Source organism: Octodon degus, unplaced genomic scaffold (assembly GCF_000260255.1).
Source record: "Octodon degus isolate 3935 unplaced genomic scaffold, OctDeg1.0 scaffold00068, whole genome shotgun sequence".
NCBI classification, from domain to species: domain Eukaryota; kingdom Metazoa; phylum Chordata; class Mammalia; order Rodentia; family Octodontidae; genus Octodon; species Octodon degus.
In genome coordinates this window covers 3,277,041-3,299,690 of record NW_004524644.1, presented here as the reverse complement: position 1 = coordinate 3,299,690, position 22,650 = coordinate 3,277,041, and the positions used below count along the sequence as shown (strand labels likewise).

Genomic DNA, 22,650 nt, shown 5'->3' with positions numbered 1-22,650 from the left:
AAACTTGAAAAGCTCCTGCCTCAGCCTCCCAGAGAACTGGGCTCACTGGTGTGCATTACTATTCCTGGTCAGACAATGGGATTCTGAGTTCTCTTTTGTCCAAACCTACTTTAGAATACTTTAAGAAGAACCTAAGAAATAGATTTTGATGAGCTTGGAATGAATGTGTCACTCTGAACTTCAGAGAGGCCCCAAATTATCTCAGGATGAAAAACAGAGTGAACTGGCAAAAAGTTCATCCCTTCTAAAGTTATAATCTCTGGGTCAGTAGACTGAGAATTGGATGCCAGCATTCTGGGCCCTCATTTCAGGGGGCTTTCTTTCTTTCTTTCTTTCTTTCTTTCTTTCTTTCTTTTTCTTTTTCTTTTTCTTTTTTTTTTTAACGGAAGCGGGGATTGAACTCAGACCACTGTGCTTGCCAGGCAAGTGCTTATTCAACTGAGCTATCTCCCTGAACCCTGAGCCCTCATTTCAAAGCTTTGTTGTAATTACCAGTTGCTCTGATGTGCACAAATTATGCAAAGGTCTTTGTTTTATTTGAAAAGATAGAGATCTTAGATAAGTTCAGTCATCGTTAGAAAAATAATTACAGTTCAGTATGCAAGATGAAAAATACAACAATTGCTAAATACATAGACAGAATTTTAGAAATAAAATAATTAAGACCAAGTTAGCAGAAGGAGAAACAGGAAAAGGGCAAGGAAAATTTTGCTAACCTAAGGGGAAGAAAGAAAAGAGAACAAAGATGTAAATAAAAAGTGAGGCACACAGAAATACCCATGAAAAGACAGAAATGCATCCAGACATAGCAACCAATCACAATAAATGTAAATGGGCAAAACTCAGCTATGAAAAGACACTCTCAGGCTGGACTTTTGAAAAAGTCAGCTATAAACTGCTTAGAAGAATAAGTGCTTCCCTGGCAAGCGCAAGGGCCTGAGTTCAATCCCTGGTTCAGCAAAAAAAGAAAAGAAAAGAAAAGAAAAGAAAAAACAACAACAAAAAAAACTGCTTAGAAGACAGACACCTCAAAAGAAAAGTTGAAAATAAAGACTGCAATGAGATAAATGAGGCAAATACATACCGATCCAAAGAAAATTGGGTGGCATGAATCGGCACGAAGATACTGCTGCTAGAAGGACGCGACTGTCAAGTGTTCACATACTCAAGCGCTCAGCTTCAGAATTCCAAAGGAAAGCGAGCAGAGTTATTAGGGAGGCTGGCACCTTACAAATATCACAGGAGATTTAACACCCCTTTCTCAGAAATTACAGAATAAGCAGATAGAAATGGGGAGGATATATAGAGCTGAACAAAATATTAAACATATGGCTCCCCGCACACAATGGAGAGATTCAACACATTTTCCAATCACACAGGAGACATTTACAAAAACTGACAAAACTCTAGTCACACTAGGCATCATAAGTCGTAAATGGTTGATTGGTATCTAGCATTCAGTGACCACTCCAAGTTAACCAGAAATCAAAAATCAAACAATAGGAAGGCCACCTCTCCACCATCCTTTCCATCTGAAAACTAAAAACCACATGCTTACACTGCTGCTTGGCAGTAGTGTGATTTTCAGTCCGTGTGGCCTGGTTGCTATGGGACCAGGTTCATTTACATGACATTTATCAGGAGGATGGAAGGAAACAGGAAGCTCTTAGACCATTATAGCTTCATTATTCTGTACTTCGAACTAAACTCAAACTTAAAGGGAGGGTGAAGTACCTAACTCCTCCAAGAAAAGGAGGAATTGGGGGGTGTTAATTACGACCTAATCTCATGGCACTAGAAGCTGCACTTGGCATGTGCCCCAGGCTGTGCCCTGTTCTGCCACACTATACCCTTCTCCTTCTGTCTGCCAGTGCTGGTTAGATGAACAGACTGTCCTTGAAGGGCTCCTGGCACCTGAGCAAGTGCTATTCAACTGATGTGACGTCTTACAACTAACAGCATCTCGGATTCAGAAAATACTGCAGTTAATAGTTTGTATGGCATCTTCCGTTCGCTCTTTCATAGGTCCAAGGCCAAAACTTCAACAACTTCTCGTCTCTTGGATTTCTGAGACATGGTCTGGCTAGGTAGCCTCAGCTGGCCTGAAATTTGTGATTTTGCCTCTGCCTTTTGAATGCTGGGATTACAGGTATGTGTCACCACATCTGGTGTAGGAACAAGAATTTCTGCCAAATGATGGCAGAGGCTGCACAGGAAAGCACAGTGGAAACACGCAGGTCCATGGGTCTCAGGAGAACAGTGCACTGCCCCAAGAAACTCCCCCAGTGAGAATGAAGAAGGGAGATGGGTAGAGTCTCCTGGGACTATGCAGTTGCCCAGTGCCATCCAGGTGCCAGCTGCATAAGGAATCAAACACTCAAAAGAAAATCCAGGGCTGGGCTATAGCTCAGTGGTACAGCGCTGCCTACTATGCAGGAGGCCTTAGGTTCTATGTCCAGCCCTGGGAGAAAGATCCCGCATACCTAAAAAGCGAGAGGAGGCAAAGGCAAGTAAACAGTAACTGGCCTGCACTCTGTGGAAAAGGAGCCAACAGAGAGCTCCAGAGCCTTTGGCCCAAGCACCAGGCACTGTGGGGGTCACACATCTGCGGTTCTGTGGGCCCTGAGCCCTTAGGACTCTTCCTCCTCCTCCTTCGGGACCTGTTCACCTCAGCCCCCTCAACACCGCATTCTTATCACCCCCTCAGACAGCACGTTGGCAAAGGAGGATGCAAAGGCCTGAGGCACTTCAACGCCAAGCCCTTGGGACCCACAGGGCAGTGTCACAACTTGTGAGAATCTGAGCTGCCCGCTGGGCAGGTGGTAGGGCTCTAACAGAGCTGCTGTCCAGGGCTGCCTCCTCAAACACACTGCAGACCTGATTTGCAAGTGCTTAGGAACAGCACCACTGCCAGCAGGGCACCCCGAGCCACAGGAAATCAGGTCACTGAGCGCGCCAGGGCTGGCATCCCCTCCACCTCCATCATGACCCACGCTGGTCACGAAGGTTACACATGGGGTGGGGGCAGCCACTCACAGAGAGGAGTGAAAACCACAGGCTAAGCTGTGCTCATCTCAGGAAAATGCTCCTCTGGAAAAATCCCAAGAATTTGAAGATTCTGGGAAAGAAAAGCAAAGTATGTGTGATACCAATAAACAAATAAATAACAGGGTTCATCAAAAACCTAACCTGCCTCTGGGAAGCTGAGGCAGGAGGATTGTAAATTTGAAGCCAGTTAGAGCAACTTAGTAGCTTTCTGAGACTCGGTCTTAAAAAGTAAAAGAGGGCCAGGAATGTAGCTCAGTGTGAAGGCCCTGGCTTCTATCCACAGTACTGGAAACAAACCAAAGCAAAACAACAACAGTAAAACCAACACACACACACACACACACACACACACACCCCAAAATCCAATATTAGACATGCAGTTATAGTGTTGTAAAATAAAGACTATGACTGCTTTCTCTGGAACAAAGAAAAGAACAAAGAAACTATGATTAATTCCAAGGGAAATGGGGTTCATTAGTGAAATTGTTGAGAAGCTTTTTCATCCACTCCTATCCCCAAACCTCTTTATTTCCTGTGTGGCTCTGCTGCTCCCTTCTCCAATCTGTACCTTTTCAGAAGTGCCAGGCCTGGGAAGGTGCCGCAGAAAGGCCCTACAATCTGTGATTCCATGAGCCATGCCTGAGGAGATGGTGCAGCCCCTACTAGCACGCTTCTGGGGGGAGTGCACGGGAAAAGCTGCTGCGGGAACTGTACCCTCTCTGGAGGGAAGCTCTGGTACTTTTGAAAGAGCTTCTGCAAAGACCCCTAGGCATGGCTGCACCCAGGCAGATGCAGGTAGCAGGCAAAGATAAGGCGTGAGCAAAACCACACTGGAAACCCTTTCTGCTGCTACAGTACAAGCACGTGCCTCAGGGGTGGCAGACTCTCCACAGCCGCTTTCGGCTTCAGGGTTAGAAATAATCTTGTTTCTGACACCAGATGGAGAAGTGGACTGCACAGCTGGGACAAGGGCACTCGATTACTGTTGTTGCTACTGCCCAGGGCTTGGGGATGCATTCTGGTAAGAATGATGTGGCTAACGTGAGCCACAGTGGCTTAGAGTCTCTGTGTGTTGACACTAACAGCAGAGGGGGCTTGGACCATTTCCTCAGGCTCTGTACCCACCCTGTTCTCTGCGCACTGACAGCCCTTCTAGAGAGCAGACGCCGTGGGGCAATGCTGCTCCACTCACCACTGAGAATGCGGACGCTTCCAAAGCGACCTTTTGAATCGGCACTGGCAACATTCTTGACTCCATTTTAAATAAAGCAATGACTGTTCCCCTAGTGCTCCTGGTGATCCAGCTCTAAAGAATGGAATGGAGCAGTGTGTACAGTGAGGCTGTGCCAGTGGCGAGTCAGAGCCGGGATCCTGTTACAGCCTGAGCCCTCCAGAACTCAGCTGTGGCCAGGGATTCCACAGGCCCCGGGGCTCGCAGAGGAAAGATGTTCGCCCCGCTTCATCCTTCCCAGCTCTGCCTGAATAGACGGTCATTCCCTCTCCGGGAGCCAGATCTTCCAAGTGGACACACCGGCTCACATGTGGCTACTGGTTTGGCACAACCAATATGCCAAGTTTTCCTTCTCTGCTCACTTTTTCCTATTTTCTAACATTTTTTTTTTTTTTTTTTTTAAATAAAGTGTATCAAGCAACAGGCTGGGAATGTACCTCAGTGGCACCAGTGTCTACCCGGCAAGTGCAAGGTTTTGATTCCTGGTACAAAAAAATAGTGTATTGAGCACCGATGATTTAGATACAAGTATTTATTTTGTGCTGTAACTTAGGGAATCTAATGGTGAGTACGAAAGGTTTCTGGTATGTCTGGGGTGAGCCTGTGTGTATATGTGTGTGTGTGTGTGTGTGCACGCGCCCGCATGCCTGTGTGCATGTAGGGGACAGATAAAGAAACACTTGCGATAGCCATCATTACGCTAATATTGGCGAAGCAGAAGGTGCCACACACCCTGGGACTGAGGATCAGAGGAGTCCTTCCTTCTCTTTGCTGATCTGCCACCTGTTTGTCCCAAACATTTGAGAGCATGCTGGAAGTCGTGAATGTCCCTAGACTGCGATTCAGGGATGTATCCCCTCAGGCTGGGTCACCCACTGCAGTGACGGCTCCCACAGGGTTCACGGTGCCAGCTTTGAATTTGGTTGGGTGGCGGGTGATCTCTGCACAAATGCAACCAAAGATTTAAGGTGCTGCCTGCCTAAAGAGAGGTCTGCGGGTGATGTACATGTGAAGTCACGCACACTTGGAAAAAGCCCACCTTGAAATGGCTACTGTCAAAGCCAACAGGTGGCCAACCTGGTGACATCTTTCCTTTTGTCCTCTCACCCTCTTGGTATTGGCCATGGGCCACGAAACACTATCTCATCTTGGCACCACCCTGTCATCCTCTGCTGCTCTTCCTGCCAAATTGCTGCCCATTCATGTATAACCCAATTCTAAGTAAATGTTGACTTCTTTCTCCAACCTGATCCAATCCTCAGCAAATCCCTTCAGCTATGTTTACAAAATGGATCTCAAGTTTATCCTTTTTCCTTTTCTATTTCTATGAGAATACCACGATCTATTATTGAACTTTCACACCCACATGGACCAATCACAGGCCTGCAGCTGGACTAAGCTCAGGCCTACAATTGGCCCAATCACAGGCGTGCAGCTGGTCCACAGCAGCACTCCCCTCACAACTCTTGGAGGCTCCCCCTTCACTTACTGACACCCCTGTACTGCAGTACAGGTTCTGTTAAAACAAACACATTTTGGTGGTCCTATAAATCTGCTTGTGATTTCTTGGGGCTAGGAAGGTCCTACAAATGTGCTCAGGACTATGCTGAGTAATTAGACAGTGCTTGGCTCAGAAGAGATAATAATAGCCAGGCAGGGTGGTGCAGGCCTGTAATCCCAGCACTTGGGAGGCAGAGGCAAGAGGATCGCTACAAGTTCAAGGCTGGCTTAGGCTACAAAAGTTAGCTAAAGGCCAGCCTAAACTGCAGAGCGAGACCTTGTCTCAAACACACACACACACACACACACACACACACACACACAGAACAATACACACTTGGGTCTGTTAGCCTTAAAGAGCTCCAGAGACTGTAGCCAATGAAGACCAGCCATAGAGTCCAGCACCTGGCAGAGATGACCTATGGTGTCTAGCATAAGCTGCCATCAGAGAGCCTTGGCTGGCAGCAGCAGAAGTCAGCACCTGGCAAGGGTGACCACTGCATCTGGTGACATCAGGGTGGCTAGCAGAGCAGTACCTGGCCCATTCGTGATCTGTCTGAATCAAGCAAAAGAACCCTGCACTGAGTGGCAATGCGATCACCCACTGTGCACTGGTTCCTACCAGGTTTCCCAGGCTGCACTGCAGCCAGGATGCACCTGGAGAAGCAACCAGATTGTGTCTTTCCTCACTTAGCATCCTACAGGGTCTTCTCCCCTCACCCAGAATAAAACTCAAACTCCAGACTTCTTTTTTGTATTTTAGGGAAGGATCTATAGGGTGTTCAGGGTCTCACTACTAGATCAGACTTGTAGTGATCTACCATTTACAGCCTCCCAAGAGCTGGGATTACAGGCGTGCCACCATGCCCTGTTTCAATTGCTGTTTTAGCGTACCCTGGGGCAGGGCTGGCACAGCAGGCTGGGGGATCGAACTCCTGGCCCCTGCACCTTTTTCCAGGCACTTTATTTATTTATTTATTTATTTATTTATTTTTTAAATTTTATTTATTTATGTGTGTGGGGGGGCAGCTCAGCCCACCAGGGGGCGGGGCTGGCTGGCATGTGGTGCTGGGGGATTGAACCGCGGTCCCTGTGCTCTGTTAAGCTTGTTCTAAGTAGGTGCTTTAGACCACTGAGCCATCTCACCAGCCCTTTCCAGGCACTTTAATCAGCTGAGCTATTTGGCCGGTCCTCAAACTCCAGACTGTGGTCCTTGTCCACCTCTGGAAAACATGGCTCAAACAATGTCTCACCTGCTTTTGCTCTTGTTTGCTCTCTGGCAGGACAGATACTTTTTTTTTGGACAGATACTCTTATGCCAGCTCTTCATATGGCTTGCTTGTGTATCTATATTATTTAAAATATCTTTTTCCTTTTTTTTTTTTTTTTTTTTCCAGAACCGGGGATTGAACTGAGGCCACGCTTATTCTACTGAGTTATCTTCCCGGCCCCAAATTATTTATTTACTTATTTGATACAGGGTCTCATTATGCAGCTCAGATTCATAGAAACCCTCCTGTCTCAGCCTTTTTAGTGCTGGGATTACAGGTGTGTGCCACTATGCCTGGTTCTGGCCAGCACAGCATGTGGTACTGGGGATCGAACTTGGATCCTTGCACTTACCAGGAGGGTGCTTAAACTACCAAGCTATCTCCACAGCCTATATTTAAAATGTCCCAACAAAAATGTCCTCTGTCTTGTTCAGGACTGTATCTGCAGCAGTAGAACAATGCTTAGCATATAGCAGGTACACAATAAATCATTTTCAAATAAATGAATAAATCAAAACTATGACACTCTGAAGAAGGAAATCTAAAAGGTTCAGCCTTAAAAAAGTGGGCTTTGATGACATTGTAAGTAGAATTTTTTTTCTCAATTAAAGATGAATTCAGTTATCCTAAAGTTATGCAGACCTATTAATCTAGTTCTAAATTTGAGCTGAACCATTACATTTGCTTTAAATTCAACTGCAACATTTCTGCTCAATTCACAGAAATACATAAAAAGGAGTTTCACTGCATAGGGAGAAAATTATCTACTAGTTTTTGGTCTCATGGATCTATTTATTTGTTGGAGATAAGCAAAACCCTGCAGCAGAACAGGGCGAGCAGGAGGATCACCTCTAGCAGCCCTCCTACAAGCTTCTTTTTTCTTTTTTCTTTTTTGGTGGTACCAGGGACTGAACTCAGGACCTTGCACTTGCCAGGCAAGTACTTATTCTACTGAGCTATCTCCTTGGGCTGCTTCCTTCTTTTTTACTTTCTGGTATTTGCAGGTCTACCTCAAATACTGTGACTAAGGCTCCAAATGAAAATTACCAATTTACTCTTCCCTTTCTTACTTAACATAGGGCCCAAATTCTTTGCCCAGGCCAAAAAATCAGGTAAGATCAGAAGACAAAACAGGTGGGAAAAAGAAAGCAAGCAGTGCTGTGGCTCCAGCACCTCTGCGACAGCCGGCAGTGTGCGAGGTTCAGCATCGCTGCTCTGGGCCACGGAAGTGACCTTTCTGCATCAGCGTGTCTCTGTGGTGCTGTGGGGAGTCTGAGATCCAAAGCATTGTCCAGTGCCGTGTGGAGCATGCTTTGGAGTCCAGGTCAGAATCCTGGGTCTGCCACTTACTGGCACCCTGAACAAATTTGTTCCATGTTCTAGGTCTTTCTTAGATGTGAGAAAAAGTTAACAGTCAGAACTCCTTAGGGTGGTGTCAGGACCAAGTGATATATGAAAAGTACTGTGCACACAGCAAGTGTTCAATACATATATCGATCTCATTGCTTTTACCTTTATTTAAAATAAAAAAAAATCTTCTATGTATGTATTTATTTATTTGGTGCAGGGTCTTGCTATGCAGCTTGGACTCAGTGATCTTCCAGTCTCAGCCTCCTAGCACTGGGATTACAGGCGTGCACCACCACACCCGTTTTGGTGGCCTGCATGGTGTGCCCAGGGTTCTGGGATGGGCATTACATGTGGTACTGCAGACTGAACGTGGGTCCTTGCACTTGTCAGGCAGGCGCTTAGACCACCGAGCTATCTCCCCAGCCTGCTTTTTACTTTTCTTAAATAGAGTATAAACAAGATTTGGGACCAGGTCAAAGGGCTATGTTGTTAACCCAATACCAATTCTAACAGAGCTGTAGTAAGTTTGATAGAAAAATTCAAAGTGTAGGGCTAGGGTGTGGCTCAGGGGCCATGTTCGCCTCAGTTGCACAAGGTTCTGGATTTGACATCCCGCACTACAACCCCTCCCTGCAAATGAAATCACAGTCTTCTTACTTCGCTGTAGATTCTGTCAGTTGCAAGGCTTGATTAAGGTCTAATCACTTGTTGATCCATCAGTCCATTCATTTTTTCCTTAAAAAATATTATAGGAATTCCTTAAGATGTATCATGTGACTGCAACCACAGAAAGACGAAGCTTAGAAGAAGCAATGAGATACTGTTTCTGATCATAATAAGTCCAAAAGATAGATCAATACCAGGAGCTAATTCTGGATCTGGGATACACTGATCAAAAAAAAAGAAAAAAAAATTAAAAAAAAAAATCCTAACAGCACAAAGCCTGCACAGATTCATACGCTCTTGCCAGGCCTTTATTAATTAATGCCATCAGACTTGACAAAAAATATATTCAAGAAGACCAATTTTCTGTAGTTATTTTATGCTTCTTGGTATAAAAAAGGTCTTAAAAAGATAACTAACAATAATAATGATAAGAATTCCATCCGCAAAAACAAATCCAACTTAAGTGACAAAAAGCACCCCAGCCCTGAGCTACGGCACCCAGCACCTTCACAAAGGAAGCCCTGGCAGGCTAATTAGCTGGTGACAGACCCGGTGCCCCAGGAAGCCCGGGGGGCACTGACACCCCCCTACGGGGGCTAACTTTCTGCAGGGCCCAGAAACACAAATGATTTCTCATTTCCTCAGCCAGAGGTCACCTGGAGAGAGAAGGGAAAGGATGGGGGCTGCAGGAAGCTGGGAATCTTGCTAATTAGGCTCCCGTGAGCAGCTCTGGAGCGGTGGGGCTGCTGTTGGTCCCCGTCCAGTATGGGGGCCTGGACGCCCCACACCTCGATCCAGCAGCGAGCTGCTGTCACTCATTTTATTTTGCTGCTCAGCTCCTGCGCTGTAGATCACAGTTCATTAAATTTGACTGCATCACCATCAACATGCAAAACAGCTACTTGAAGGGCGTTCAGAAATATAATCAGAAAAGAGAATGAAAAGCTCCTCCCCAAGAGTAGGGGGAATCGAATCCTCTCTTGTCTACTAAACGACAGCCAGGTTCTTTGGTTCTACATCACTGTTTTTAAAATGGCTGTGACATCCACCCATTATTCCTGTCCAGGGGGTGAGAGGTGCTTGGGCTTGTGGGTCTCCCCTTAGAGGACAGGCGCAAATGTGGCTCAAAAATGCCATAGGATGTGTCATTTCTTTAGCCTTTGGTTTTCTTTTTAATTTTGGAGTGGGAGTGGCTGTGACTTCATGTGCTTCTACAAGATGGCTTATTTTACACTTTGCCTCTGCCTGTGACAGGGAAATGATCCCAATGACCAGCTCTGTGTGGGTGGAAATATTTGGCTTCCTCCACGAGGCTGTGATCACCCGGGAGCTGTCTATGGGCTTAGGGTGCACGTGTACACATGCACACCTTTCGCTCTAGAAAAATGCTCAGTTGGCAAGACACATAACCTGACAAATGGGGCATGTTACGTTCTATGGCAATGGCTCTCAAATGAGGGCGATTCTGTCCCCTAGGACACGTTGGCAAGTGTGGAGATGTTGTGGTTGTTAAGCCTGGAGACACGTGGGCTGGGGATGTGGGCAGTGGTCCTGTACTCGCCTAGCATGTGGCAGGCCCTGGGTTCAACTGTCAGTACTGAAAACAAAAATAGGAAGAAAGAAAAGAAAGGAAAAACCAGTTGGGATAGAGCAGGGGCTGCTACCTATACACAGTATGGAGCAGATAGGGAAACTGCTCAGTATCCTCAGACACCATACGGGGCAGGCAGGCCCCAGAACTAAGTACTGTACAAGGAAGCCCAAAATGGCAATTAGGGCCCCGTGGAGAAGTCTGGCTTGAGAACACTTGGTTGTATAACCATATTAGAAGACAAGGACAGAAAGAGTCACATTCGTTGCTTAAGCCAATCATACATCTTCATAAATGCTCAATCTAATTCTTAGTCTGCAAGTTGGATCTACTATTACTTTGCCTTTAATTACTATATTCCAACTGGTTAAAAGCACAAGTTACTAAGAACAGTAAAACTTTTTTCCCCACCCTGGGCAGCTGTCGTGGTTTGGGGTTTTTGCAAGGGGAATAATATAATACAGGACACATTTTACAATATTAGTTTATAAGGAATCACCCAAGAATCATCTACTATGAGTGCGGGAAATCTACCCACACAGTAAATACTAAAGAATCTAGCTGATGGCCTGGATCCTACTTTATAGATCTGTGCTGGAAAGGCCCAAAGGTCAGTGGTGGAAGCTAGGAAGTCTACGCCAGCAGGATGAAGGACCTGCGCTAGCAGGCTCAGGGATCTGAACCGGAGCTAGGAAGCAACGCTCAAGGTACGCACCAGAGCTCCCTGCAAAGCACTACAGCCATCCGCAGCAACAGTGAGGTCCTGAGCTCCTCCAGCGATGAGGAAAGCTGAGTTCCCATCAGGAAATCCAATGTGACAAGCTTTATGAGGCTGAGCAGTGCACCATCTTCTCCTCCAGAGCTAGGAATCGATGCTCAAGATGAGGACCAGAGCTCCTCCAAAGTTCATCAGGAAAGCCAGCAGGACAAGGTCCTCCAGCAGAACAGCCCAAGAGCACTAGCAGCTTCCAACAGCTCCCGCTGCTTCTCCAAACAGCATCCCTGACAGCGTTCCTGCAGCTTCTCCTGCTCTGCCTTTATGCTGCTGGGAACAGCCTCAGGTGGGCCTCCCGCACCCAGCACCACGCTAGTTAATTCAGCTGGGTGTAAGAAATTGACCACAGGTTAGAAATCCACTATAGCAGCTTACCCAGCTCCCATTCTATCTGGGAGAAATGGTCAGAACATCTTCCTGGACCAGGGTTAGGACAGACACACAAGAGACTGTCATAAGGTGACCCTCCTACTCCACAGTAATCACAAGGCAAACATTCTGGATGAGATTTCACTGAGTGTCTGAAGTTCATTACTCGGTGTATTCAGTTTCAAAGCAAACCATGCTATACCACTGTGCTTTCTATATGTAAACAAGATCCTTTAACTACCAGAAAGATCTAATGAGATGAACTTTTATCCCATTTTATGAATAAGGAAAACACAGAGAGGCAAAGTGACCTACCTAAGGTCACACAGCTAGTAAGCGATAGAGCTGCAAGCTGAATCTAGGCAGATCCTTGAGAGACTTCACTCAGACAGTAGGCCCCACCTTCTGGCCAATGTATCAAGCCTCAGCCGTTGGGAGGGACAAACTGGATGGGAAAAGATGCAGGCTTCACAGGACCAGGACTTCTAAGGTGACACTTTTTGTTTATGTTCCCTGCTTTCTATGACTATCCCAACTGTACCAACCCACCTATGGAACTTTAGAAACTGTGGATCTCTCCTGACCTTAGGTCCCCTGGGGAGAGGTCTGCAAGCAGCTTAAGACCCTTGGAAGGTGCAGGGGCCAGCAGGGAAGGGTCACAGACTGGCCTCTGGGGCCTGCAGCTCCACCCCACGCAGTGGGGCTTTGAGCAGCTCCTGTGCTACTGTCCATGCCTGGGACACCAGCATGGGCAGTGTCAAGAGCAGATGGGCTGGGGACAGTAGCAGAGGCAGCTCCACGGGACCCCTGAATGCACAGTGGCACAGCCTGATAGGCTCTGCGGGAAGCCAGAGCTGTGCTGCGGCTTCTTCGTGGCATTTCCAAAGGAGTCCGTGCAGGGGCCTATGGAAAGCCACACTTGCAGCCACGCTTGCAGCCATGCTTGTAAGCTGGCTTCTCCGGCTCCCAGCAGATGTGACCCCACTTGGGCAGCGATGCTCACCCCCGCCTCCAGGAGGGGGGGAAGCTAAAGATGAATCAGTGGCGCAAGCCTGCAGACTGACCTTGGAGCACATCCCCCAGGACTGGCAAGGAAAGAAGACAGGAAGCACTTGGCTAAATTGGTTTCCCCATTTTTCATAAGAAACTTTCAGCTTAATAAAAAGAAATCGCCACACTTTATTGACAATAACAGCTGCCCTCTACTTCCTTACCATGGGTCAGAAAACCATGCGGGTGTTGTCCCTGTTCCTCCCAGTCACTCCTCAAGGCGGAAACTGTCCTTATTTTATCCATGATGGGTAGGAGCCTCAGAGAGGTCGCGAAGCTAGCCCACGGTCACACAGCTAGTAACATCAGTCAAGACTCTAACCTGGGTCTGTTGGTCTCCAAGAGTCACTGATTTTCCATGACTGCACCTCATTTTGCACACTGCTGCTGGGCTACTGCAACACACGGAGCTGTATTCTGGCTCTTCATCCCCATTCCTGATGCAGAGCTGCCCAAACTGTGGTCATTTCCTGCCAGCAGGGTGGGGAGAAGTTCTCTGCTCTCTCTGGTCTCGGGTCTCCAGCTGCCCGACGCAGGGTTCTGGGACCCTGGGACCTTGGGGTCTCTGGCGTGAATGTCTTCCTGGATGTGAATGAGGTGACCAGAGGCTAGGTCCCTAGGGAGCTCCAGGATGGGAGCTGGTCTCTCAATGGTTAAATTTGCCATCCTCCATGCCCAGGGCTAGAGACTGGGCTCACGACCAACAGCTGGTGCTGCCACCAATCCTGTCTGGTCAAGGAACCTATGAAAATGCCCTCATTGACAGAGCTGGGGGAACCCAGCTGGCACATGCACCACTGCCTCCAAGGATCGGCTGGATGGAGGCGGTGCTTCGACTTCATGGAAACAGGAGCTGCTATGCTTGGGACGCTTTGGACCTCAACCTATGTGTTGTCCAACCTATCTGTCTCCTTTATCACATCTTTTTTTTTCCCCTTTATCACATCTTTTCCAACATGATTACTGCCAATAATTCTAATGAAACATGTTGGGCTGGTGTAATCCCTGCACTCAGGAAGGAGGCTGAGGCAGGAGGATCCCACAACTTCAAGGCGAGCCCGGGCTACATAGTGAGCTCAAGTTTAACCTGGACTACAAAGTGACATCCTGTCTCAAAAGCAAATAAACAAACACTAAAACAAAACAGAGTAAAGCGTTTTCCTACCTCACTACAGCAAATACCGAACCTGAAGATGCTCTGTGGGTTTGTGGGAATCACCACTTGTAGGCAAGCCAGCCAGTACAGGGACCTGGGGACTCACCTGCAAGTGGGGGCATGCTGTAGAGCTGAGCCTTGAGCCAGTACAGTCTGAGCTAACTCTGGGTTCTTAGTGTCAGACTGAATTAAATTGTGGGACACCCCTTGCTGTTCACAGAACGTGGTGTAGAAAGCCCACACATTTGGTATCAGGAGTATTGAGTGAGAGAGCTTTCCCTTATCACTTTTAAACTGCCCCTTTGTGTATGTGTATGCCAAAGTGCCAGAACACACACACACACACACACACACACACACACACACACATTTTCCCAATCCAGCTTAAACAATCAGCACACACACCTGATATCAAAAGCTGCCACACACCCCCCCATGACAAGCTCGCTTTCTGGGTGCTGGGAACGCAGGACTATCTGGCACTGACGGGGAAGACAGTCTGCAGACAGCTGCATGGCAGAAGGCGGAGGGGGCAGGGGAGAGCGGGTGTCATGAATATTCACAGGCCAGACTCTCCTCCGGCTGGGGGCAGTGCACAAAGACGTACGCCAGGCCTCACACCAGGCCTGCTGTCCCAAGTCCACGACACAGAGGTGCCCATCTTACACACGAGAAACACCTGCTAGCGGGAAGCCACGCAGTTAGTGGGAAGCTCTGCAATTGCTTTGTTCAACTCCAAACCCTCTCAAGCTTTAATCATCAACAAATGCCGAGTGATGCTCTGTGGCGGCCTGGGGTGGGGGGATCAATGTTACCCCTGACAGCTACATTTTCCACATATATGAAGGTGTGATAAAAAACACAATGAATGCTTACATTTAAAACAATCATTACGGTAAAAGATACAGAGCCACTAATTCCCCTCAAAACTCTTCTTGCTTCAAGCCCACCTTTCCCACTGTTCTTGCCAAGCCATTCTGGAAGTCCTCACTCATGGGTGTCTGTAGTTGCCCTGTCCTGGCTGTCTCGATGCCTGAATCAACTCAACATGCTTATCAGTCTCGATGCCTGAATCAACTCAACATGCTTATCTGTCACGCTCATTTGACTTTGGGGAAGAGTCCGAAGTTACATGGTGCCCGATCCGATGAGTAAGGTGGATGAGAATGCACTGTAATTTCTTTTATTGGACAGAAATTGGCAAAAATGTTTAATCAAATTTTTGATTAAGAATCAAAAACATATGGTGAGGGCCGGGGAGATGGCTCAGCGGAATATGTGCTTCCCTGGCAAGTGCAAGATTTTGAGTTCAATCCCCAGTTCCGCCAAAAAAAAAAAAAAAGTAAAAAGGACAAGGAAAAATATTAAATGTTTGATTGTTTAAAAAAAAAAACATACGGTGAATGTCTACATTAAAGTCATTACAATAAAAGCCACACTGCCATTACTTCCCTGTAAAATACCATCCCCTCGCTTTGAACACACGTAGCCCATTGTTCTTGGCAATGTCTTTTACTGGACTAAGGCTTTTAAAATGTAAGCATTCACTGTCTATCTGATCACCCCATATAGTTATAGATGGGGAATCCCTGCAAGCAGCAGTGAGGGACAACAGCTAAGCTTTCTCTGTCTCGGAGCTGCCTGTGTTCAAAATCAGGCCGTACTCCTGCCAGCTTAGGGGCCTTGGAACCAAGGACAGTGCCTCCTAAGTCTCAGCTTCTTCAGTTTGAAGACATAATATGGATACCCACTTTATAGGGAGGGGGCCAGAGGACGGCGGCGTGTTCAAGGCCTGGAAGGCACCTGCCACAGCCTGGCACTTATCATGATGACAATCCCATTAATTTGTTGGGAGGCCTCACTGTTCAAGGCGGAAGTGGCAGAAACCAAATACTGCTGTGGACCCCCAGATCCAGGCTGAAGCCGCAATTCCCCCTGTGACGGAGGAGGCTTTGGCAAAGTAACTGTGCCATAAGAGCAGGGCTGCCCTTAGAAGATGTCTCAGAATGCTGTCTGGCCCTCTTTCTGCCCTATGGGGACACAGTAGGAAGCCGGCCATCTGTGACCAGGGACAGGACCTGCTAGGGCCCACCATGCTGGCTCCCTCATCTCAGACTACAGCCTCCAGAAATGTGAGACATGCATTTCTGTGGTTCCGAAGCATCACAGTCAGTGGTATTCTGGTACAGCTGCTGGAACTGAGACACTCGCGGCACTGCAGGAGGAATTCTTAGAGCAACCACAAAATACTCCCCTGGAAGAGCTGCCCTGGGTCAGAGCTCCACCTTGTACTGCTTCCTGGCCCCACTCAACAAGGGTTTCTTATTATCAGAATGCACACTTGCAAGATGAGGGGGACTTCGGCCTCCACTGGCTGAACCATGGCTATGGCCCTGGTGTTGCTTATCGCCAGCTCAGCAAGAAGTTCTGTGCAGAGAGGCGTCCAGTGATGAGGTCAGTAACCCCACAGCCCCAAACTAATTTGTTTCCACTGCTCAGAGCAGGTGGCTGCGATGCCACTGGCTCCCTGCTAAGCTGCAACTTGGCTCCTGCACTAAAAGCACTGGGCACAAGAGTGCTTGCATCAGCCATGCCAGCCGGGCAGCTCTTCCTCTGGGTCACATTCTGCAGGGCAGGGGAGTCTCGGGTCCATTTCAGGATTCTTCCATCAAAACCCTGCCAATGAATCAAGTTCCCAGGGAAGGTCTGCATGGCTTACAGTTCAACAGGAGCCACATGTGAGAGGGGACTTTTCGCTTGTTTTCTTCCCTGCGGTCCCCAGGACCTAGGACAGCAGCATGGTCGAGGGCAGGGGAAGAAGACAGCTTTCTGGTGATGGAGCACCTGCACTGTTGCAGAACACACCCAGCAGCCAGGTCTGGCAGTCCTCGACCCTTCCCCAAGCGAGGGACCGGCAAGGTGACACTTTCCTGATACTGCTCTGCTTTGGGCTCCCCACCTGGCACCTCGGCTGGTGGCATGGCCCCCCGGGCCTCTGACCCACTCCCTTTGGAGAGCTTTGACCTTTTCTTTCTCCCAAGCAGAAAACAGTGTTTGCTTCTAAGTAACGAGTGAGAAGGTCAGCTTGTGCCTGGGTCACGGCTCCCTCCTTTCGCACTCATACTGCCAGGAACAAAAACGTTAGAGCCTGATGTGCCTGTGGAAGTCACCTCTCAGGGAGGGGACGAGGAGACCGAAACTCGAGACACTAACCAAGCAGCCCAAGGACACGGGGTGGACTCTGCCTCTCACCAGTGCTTTCTAGGTCCTTTTCTGTCTAACTGGTCAGAAAGTCTCAGACTAACTCTTAAAAGAACCCACAAAAAAGCCCAGTTGTCTTTCTATCACAAGTGTCTTCGCAAGCATAAACAGACCTACTGTATTCACACAGTTACATATTTTCTGTATACAGAAGTATGTACACACAATACACAAATATACACATATGCACAAATACAGTTAGTATATAAGTGAACTATCCTGTAATCCCAAACATCTCTTTGTTTTACGCCTATTTATTATAGCATAACAAATAGGAGTGTGGGGGAAAGTTAGAAATACAGTATGAGGAAGGAGAAACGCATGGAATTTGCAAAAGCACATTCAACATTATCACTGCTTTCATTTTTCTTAAGGTACAATACTGAATGTTCTTTGGAACTTTTAACAGTGAAGCAGAACATTCAAGTTTTATTCATCAAAAGGAGCTGAAATACGATGATTGGGAAATACTGTCTTGGACTTGCAGGGTAGGACAGTGTTGGAAGCTGTCTGGCCCAACTCCCTGTTGAAGATAAGGCAACTTCCACTCCAGGGAATTAAGCGATTTCCTGTCTAGGTCAGAGTGCTGATGACTCGTCCCCGACGGGAGCAGCCACATGGACTTATCTGTTCTTAGGTCCACAGAATCTGTGCTAGGTGGAGTCCGGGGATCGCTAGCCTGAAGGAATTGATCATAATGAGGATGCTAAGATACAGTGGAAAGGTGAATTCCCCAACACACCTGAATTTTGTTTTAAATAAGGAGGATTCTTGGAAAAGGACAAGTGGAACCTGAAGTTCTGGCTGCATGCTGTTTCCTGGGGGCACCATTTAATGACCCACAGGCCTGGGTTCCTTTCCTTCCAGAGCCCCTTTGGATACATTTGGGCCCTGTTTGGGGGGAGAAAATTTAGGCTGTAGGAGCAGTTCCTCACCTCTCCTTGGGTACTTGGAGGCCAGGTTCTCAGTTTGGTCCCATCTACCAACACAAGTCACAGGCTCTCTCCCACTTGTGACAGGACTACAGGTCCTAAAAGTCACCCTGCGAGCAGAGGCAGCGGCCCCAGAAGAGTCTGCCCACAGCCTTACGCTAAGCAGACCCAGCGCTACCCTGCTGGGGGCCCTCGGGGGCAGGCGACTGTCCCCCGAGTGGCGGCTGCCAATGCATCTGCCAAATGTAGGAGTCCACTTACCGCAGTGCGACTGGAAAACCTGTGGCTTGACGACCTGATTACAGGCACTGCACACTACGAGATAGAAGTCGTCATGTGCTGGGTAATGGCCAAATAAGTGCATATCTGTGGGGAAATGAAAACAGTGTTTTTTGAAAAAGCAATTAAGTCTCAGAAGGTGTACACTTTCCTCTTGGAATTTCTTCAAGGACAGCTTTTCAAACAAGACACGCAGAAAGGTGATCATCTTTGCTAAAGGGAAGACAGTTTCCCCAAATCTCGAAGCAACTGCCTCAAAGAATCCCTCCGACTGAACCCCAGAAGTGGACTATGTGGCTCTTGATTGGGTCAGTGGTGTTGGGACTGCCCCTAGCTATGCGCAACGGGAGTGGTCCTGCCAGAGATGGACAAACCTATGCCCATGGCCAGCGGCCCCTCGAGTGAGTGAGAAAACAGGGCTGTGGCTGGAAAGAGGAGCAGCTTGGCCTCTCAGTTGCCTGAGTGTTCTTGCCACCCAGGGACATGTGCCACAGGGATCCATTATTCACCTGGTATATATCTACCTAGTGCCCAAGTGTGCCAGGCCCTGTGTTAGGCACCGGGGTAAACTGGGGGAACTAGAACAAGGTCTCTGCTCTCCTGGAGCCTAAGGCAGTGGAAGCACAAACACAAAACACAATCACACTTGTCACTGGTGGTCACGGTGGAGGTGATGTTGGGACTGGGGGCTAGCCTTTTCTGAGGCTTAGAGAATGAGGAGGAGACATGTCAGCTGAGACCTCAGATGAAGAGGGGTGAGGAAATGTCAAAGTTGAAGTCAAACAAGGAGGCTTTACGTCTTGGAGGAGCCTCTGGTCTCTTGGTTGGAAAAGAGGAGTAGGGGCTGGGGCAGGTGAGGCGGGAAAGGTCCAGAAGCCATAACTGTGTAGATCAAGGCGAGGATTTTGAACCTGATTTTCAGGAGAAGGGGAAGCTACTAAAGATTTTAAAGCAAAGAAATGACATGTGGGATTGGACAGAGACTGTCAAAAGATCAGTTATATGGCATATACCTAATAGACACCACTACATGTCTCACATGAAACCTGTGAAGCATCATTCTTAACAGCTAATATGCGGAAATGACCAACAGTCTAGCCGCCAATAATGGATACACAAAATGTGTCATAGCCGCAAACCACAGTACTGTTCTTCATCCATAAAAGGGAACAAAGCACTGACGTGTGCTACCACATGGATGAACCCTGAAAACACTACATGGAGAGGAAGGAGCCAGACACAAAGGCCAGTGGTCCCTTGAGTAAGTGAGAAAACAGGGCTGTGGCTGGAAAGAGGGCACAGCTCATGTGAAGGGTCCAGAACAGTCAAATCCATGCTGACAAAGAGCAGTTTCACATTGCCTTGGGCTCTGGAGGCTTGGTGGGATTAAAAACTACTGAATGACACACTTTAAGTGGGGGAACAGAATGGGATCTAAATTGTATCTCACAAAGCTGTCACCCATGAAAAAGGTTAGTTCTGAGGGAAGCCTTGTCATACCCCTGGTGCTCCTTGGTGGGCAGCACCTTCTGCCTCTTCTCAGCTGCTTGGCCCAAGCAAGCCACCTGGGCTCTGAGAACAGGGCAGTTACGACCCTGCAGGTTTAGGGGAAAAGCTAAAACACTGCACCCTGAAGGCACTTTTCTCACAACTTCCTGAACTTTCTCAGGTTGAGAGGAAGTGCTACAATTTCCTTCCTTAGTCCTCATTTTCCAGATCCAACCTAGGTTTTTCATAAAAATCCCAAACACATGTGGTTCCCTCAACTAGGATCCTGGGCAAAAGGAAGAGGCGACTTCCTTAAGATGAGGAGAAGGCTTGTTAACCACCCAAGGAATGTCTGAATGGAAGCCCTACGGCTCTGCTCCTTCCTCAGTGCGGCCCTGCTGCTTTGAGGGAAATGGAACCAGCACACTTTACCACACGGAGAGGAGCAGAGTCTTCCCACCTGTCCTGTAAGAGACAGTGACAGAGAGGGTATCCTGGGTGCCCTAGCCGGGGACTCCCACAGGAGTGTCCTTATCAGGCCTCAGGAGTGGGTGGTGGGCCCGGGATAGAGACACAGGCCACACTCAATTTCTAACTCTTGGGTGTGGTCTGCTTCTATTCACTGGAGAACTTGTCCCTTCCCACTCCTACTTCTGACTAAGGCCTATACCCACCATGTGCTTTGTGGGAAGTGACTGAGAGGGCATTTTTAGTTGGTGCCTGGAGGCAGGGAAGCCCATGGTAGAGGGGTGAGATGGCACGAAGCTGGGACAAGGCCGAAAGGCTGGGGTTGGGATTGCCCCAGCCATGGGCCTGAGTTACAGAAGCCCCCACGGAGTCTCACAGTAGGGGCAGGTTGCCTTTGTGAGTGTGTATATGGCACCAGGGACTGAACCCAGGGTCCTGTGCATGCCAGGCAAGCATTGTTTACTGAGCTACATCTCTAGCCTCCCATCATTTGGAGTTAGGGCCTTGTGAAGTTGTCTAAGTGTGTCCCAAACTTTTGATCTTCCTGCCTCTGCCTCCTGAGTAGCTGGGATGACAGGCGTGATGGCACTATGTCTAGCCAACACATAGCCTCTTCCACCTTCAATGTGGAAACCACCTTGCTTCACTTTTATTTGCAGGCTTATTCTTACAATATACATTCATTTTTTTTTTAAATAACACAACTGATCCAAACTCATAGAAGCTATTTTTGAAAAATACAGAAAAGCCAGAAGAAGCTAACAAAAATTACTGGCAACCCATATTAGCTCTTAGATTTAAAGTCCCATTTTCTATTCAGGAACATGCAAAATGAGGAGCTGTTGAGAGCTAAGGCTTATTTTTAAATAAGTCAATAAGAGTATTCTGAGTTGTGTTATATCCCTTCGGCAACAAGTTACTGTATAGAGGAGTACAGGAAATGTATTAATTAAAAAAAAAAAACAAACCCTATCCAAACCAAGCATCATTGAAAATCCCTTGAGCAACAATTCTTGTATCCCTGAAATGAGCTGCTGGGGACACCACTGGAGCCCCTACCTGTACACACCTGTTGTGTCACCACGGTGCAGGGAAAGGTTGGGCTAGCCTGCAACCACTGAGTTTCTTCACTCACTGGGACTTTTCTTGGTTTTCTACTAGGGCAGTTTCTGCGTTGTACCTGTTTATTCAGAGCACATCTCCCCTGGAAAGAGCAAGCACCTACCTGTGCCCTGCGCAGCCCTCGGTGAGTGGGCCTTCGGATCTCCTCCTGTCTAAGGGTTGGGGAACCTGGCTCCCAGAAGACTCCACCTCCACGGCTGCCCATCCAAGCACAGTGTGCTATCTGCATACATTAATATGGGCTAAGGATGTAGGAGAGACAACAGGGAGACACGAAAGCTAGCATGCAGTACCATGCTAGGTGACCTATTAATATTCTCTCTCTCCCCTAAGTAAAATATTCAGTGCACAGTTTAAAAACCAGAACGGCAGGCTCATACCTGCCTGTGGGCACCAACCGTGTGTTTTTTCTCCCGAAATTCAGTGATTGGCCACGGTGGCGGCACTCACATCACAGAAAGGGAGAAATGCCCCCAACGAGGGCTGTGCTTTTGGAGAGCTAGTTGTTAAACATTTACCAGTGTGATGCCAAATACAGATGGGCAAAAAAAAAAAAAAAAAAAAGAGAAAGAACTACAAGCTGGCGATACCCACCATGGCAGGTAATAGCCACCCTTGCAGGGTTTGTGATGTGGTAACATTAGCTTCTGCCTCATAACTCTGCTATGAAGCCCGCATCTGCTTTCCCAGCAAGGGAACAAAGGGAGAGCAATTTACTAGTGTCTTGTGGGGGAGGTTTGTAGAGCAGGAAGGATGAGGATCCTGGACATGTAGCAAGATGGTTATTTCTTTAATCCTAGAGCAGGATCTCATTCACACAGGAGGCTACTATGGCTCAAACACCACTGCCAGTGTTGAGGGGGTACCTTAAGGGGCGATCAGACCTGGGTGTGGTGGCACATGCCTGTGATCCCAGGCCTCTGGGAGGCTGAGGCAGGAGGATGGCACATTCGAGCCTGGTCTAGGCAACTCAATGAGACCTTGTCTCGAAAGAAAAATACAGAAAGAGCTAGGGAAATAGTTCAGTGTGAAGGCCTTAGCTTTAATCTTCAGTACAACCAGACCAGACCAGACCAGACCAGACCAGACCAGA

General features: G+C 47.9%; 1 protein-coding gene across 7 annotated transcripts in view; it reads right to left on the bottom strand.

Moving 5' to 3' along the window:
• Atxn7l1 (ataxin 7 like 1) overlaps positions 1–22,650 on the bottom strand; it is a 238,490-nt gene that overhangs the window by 136,658 nt on the left and 79,182 nt on the right. For 6 of the 7 annotated variants that reach the window (XM_023719469.1, XM_023719470.1, XM_004634992.2 and 3 more), the window contains exon 3: positions 18,462–18,566. The exons of the other annotated variant lie outside the window; for it this stretch is intronic. In XM_023719469.1, coding sequence (XP_023575237.1) covers positions 18,462–18,566 — 105 coding nt within the window. The remainder of the gene's footprint in view (positions 1–18,461; positions 18,567–22,650) is intronic. 7 annotated transcript variants of the gene reach the window in all.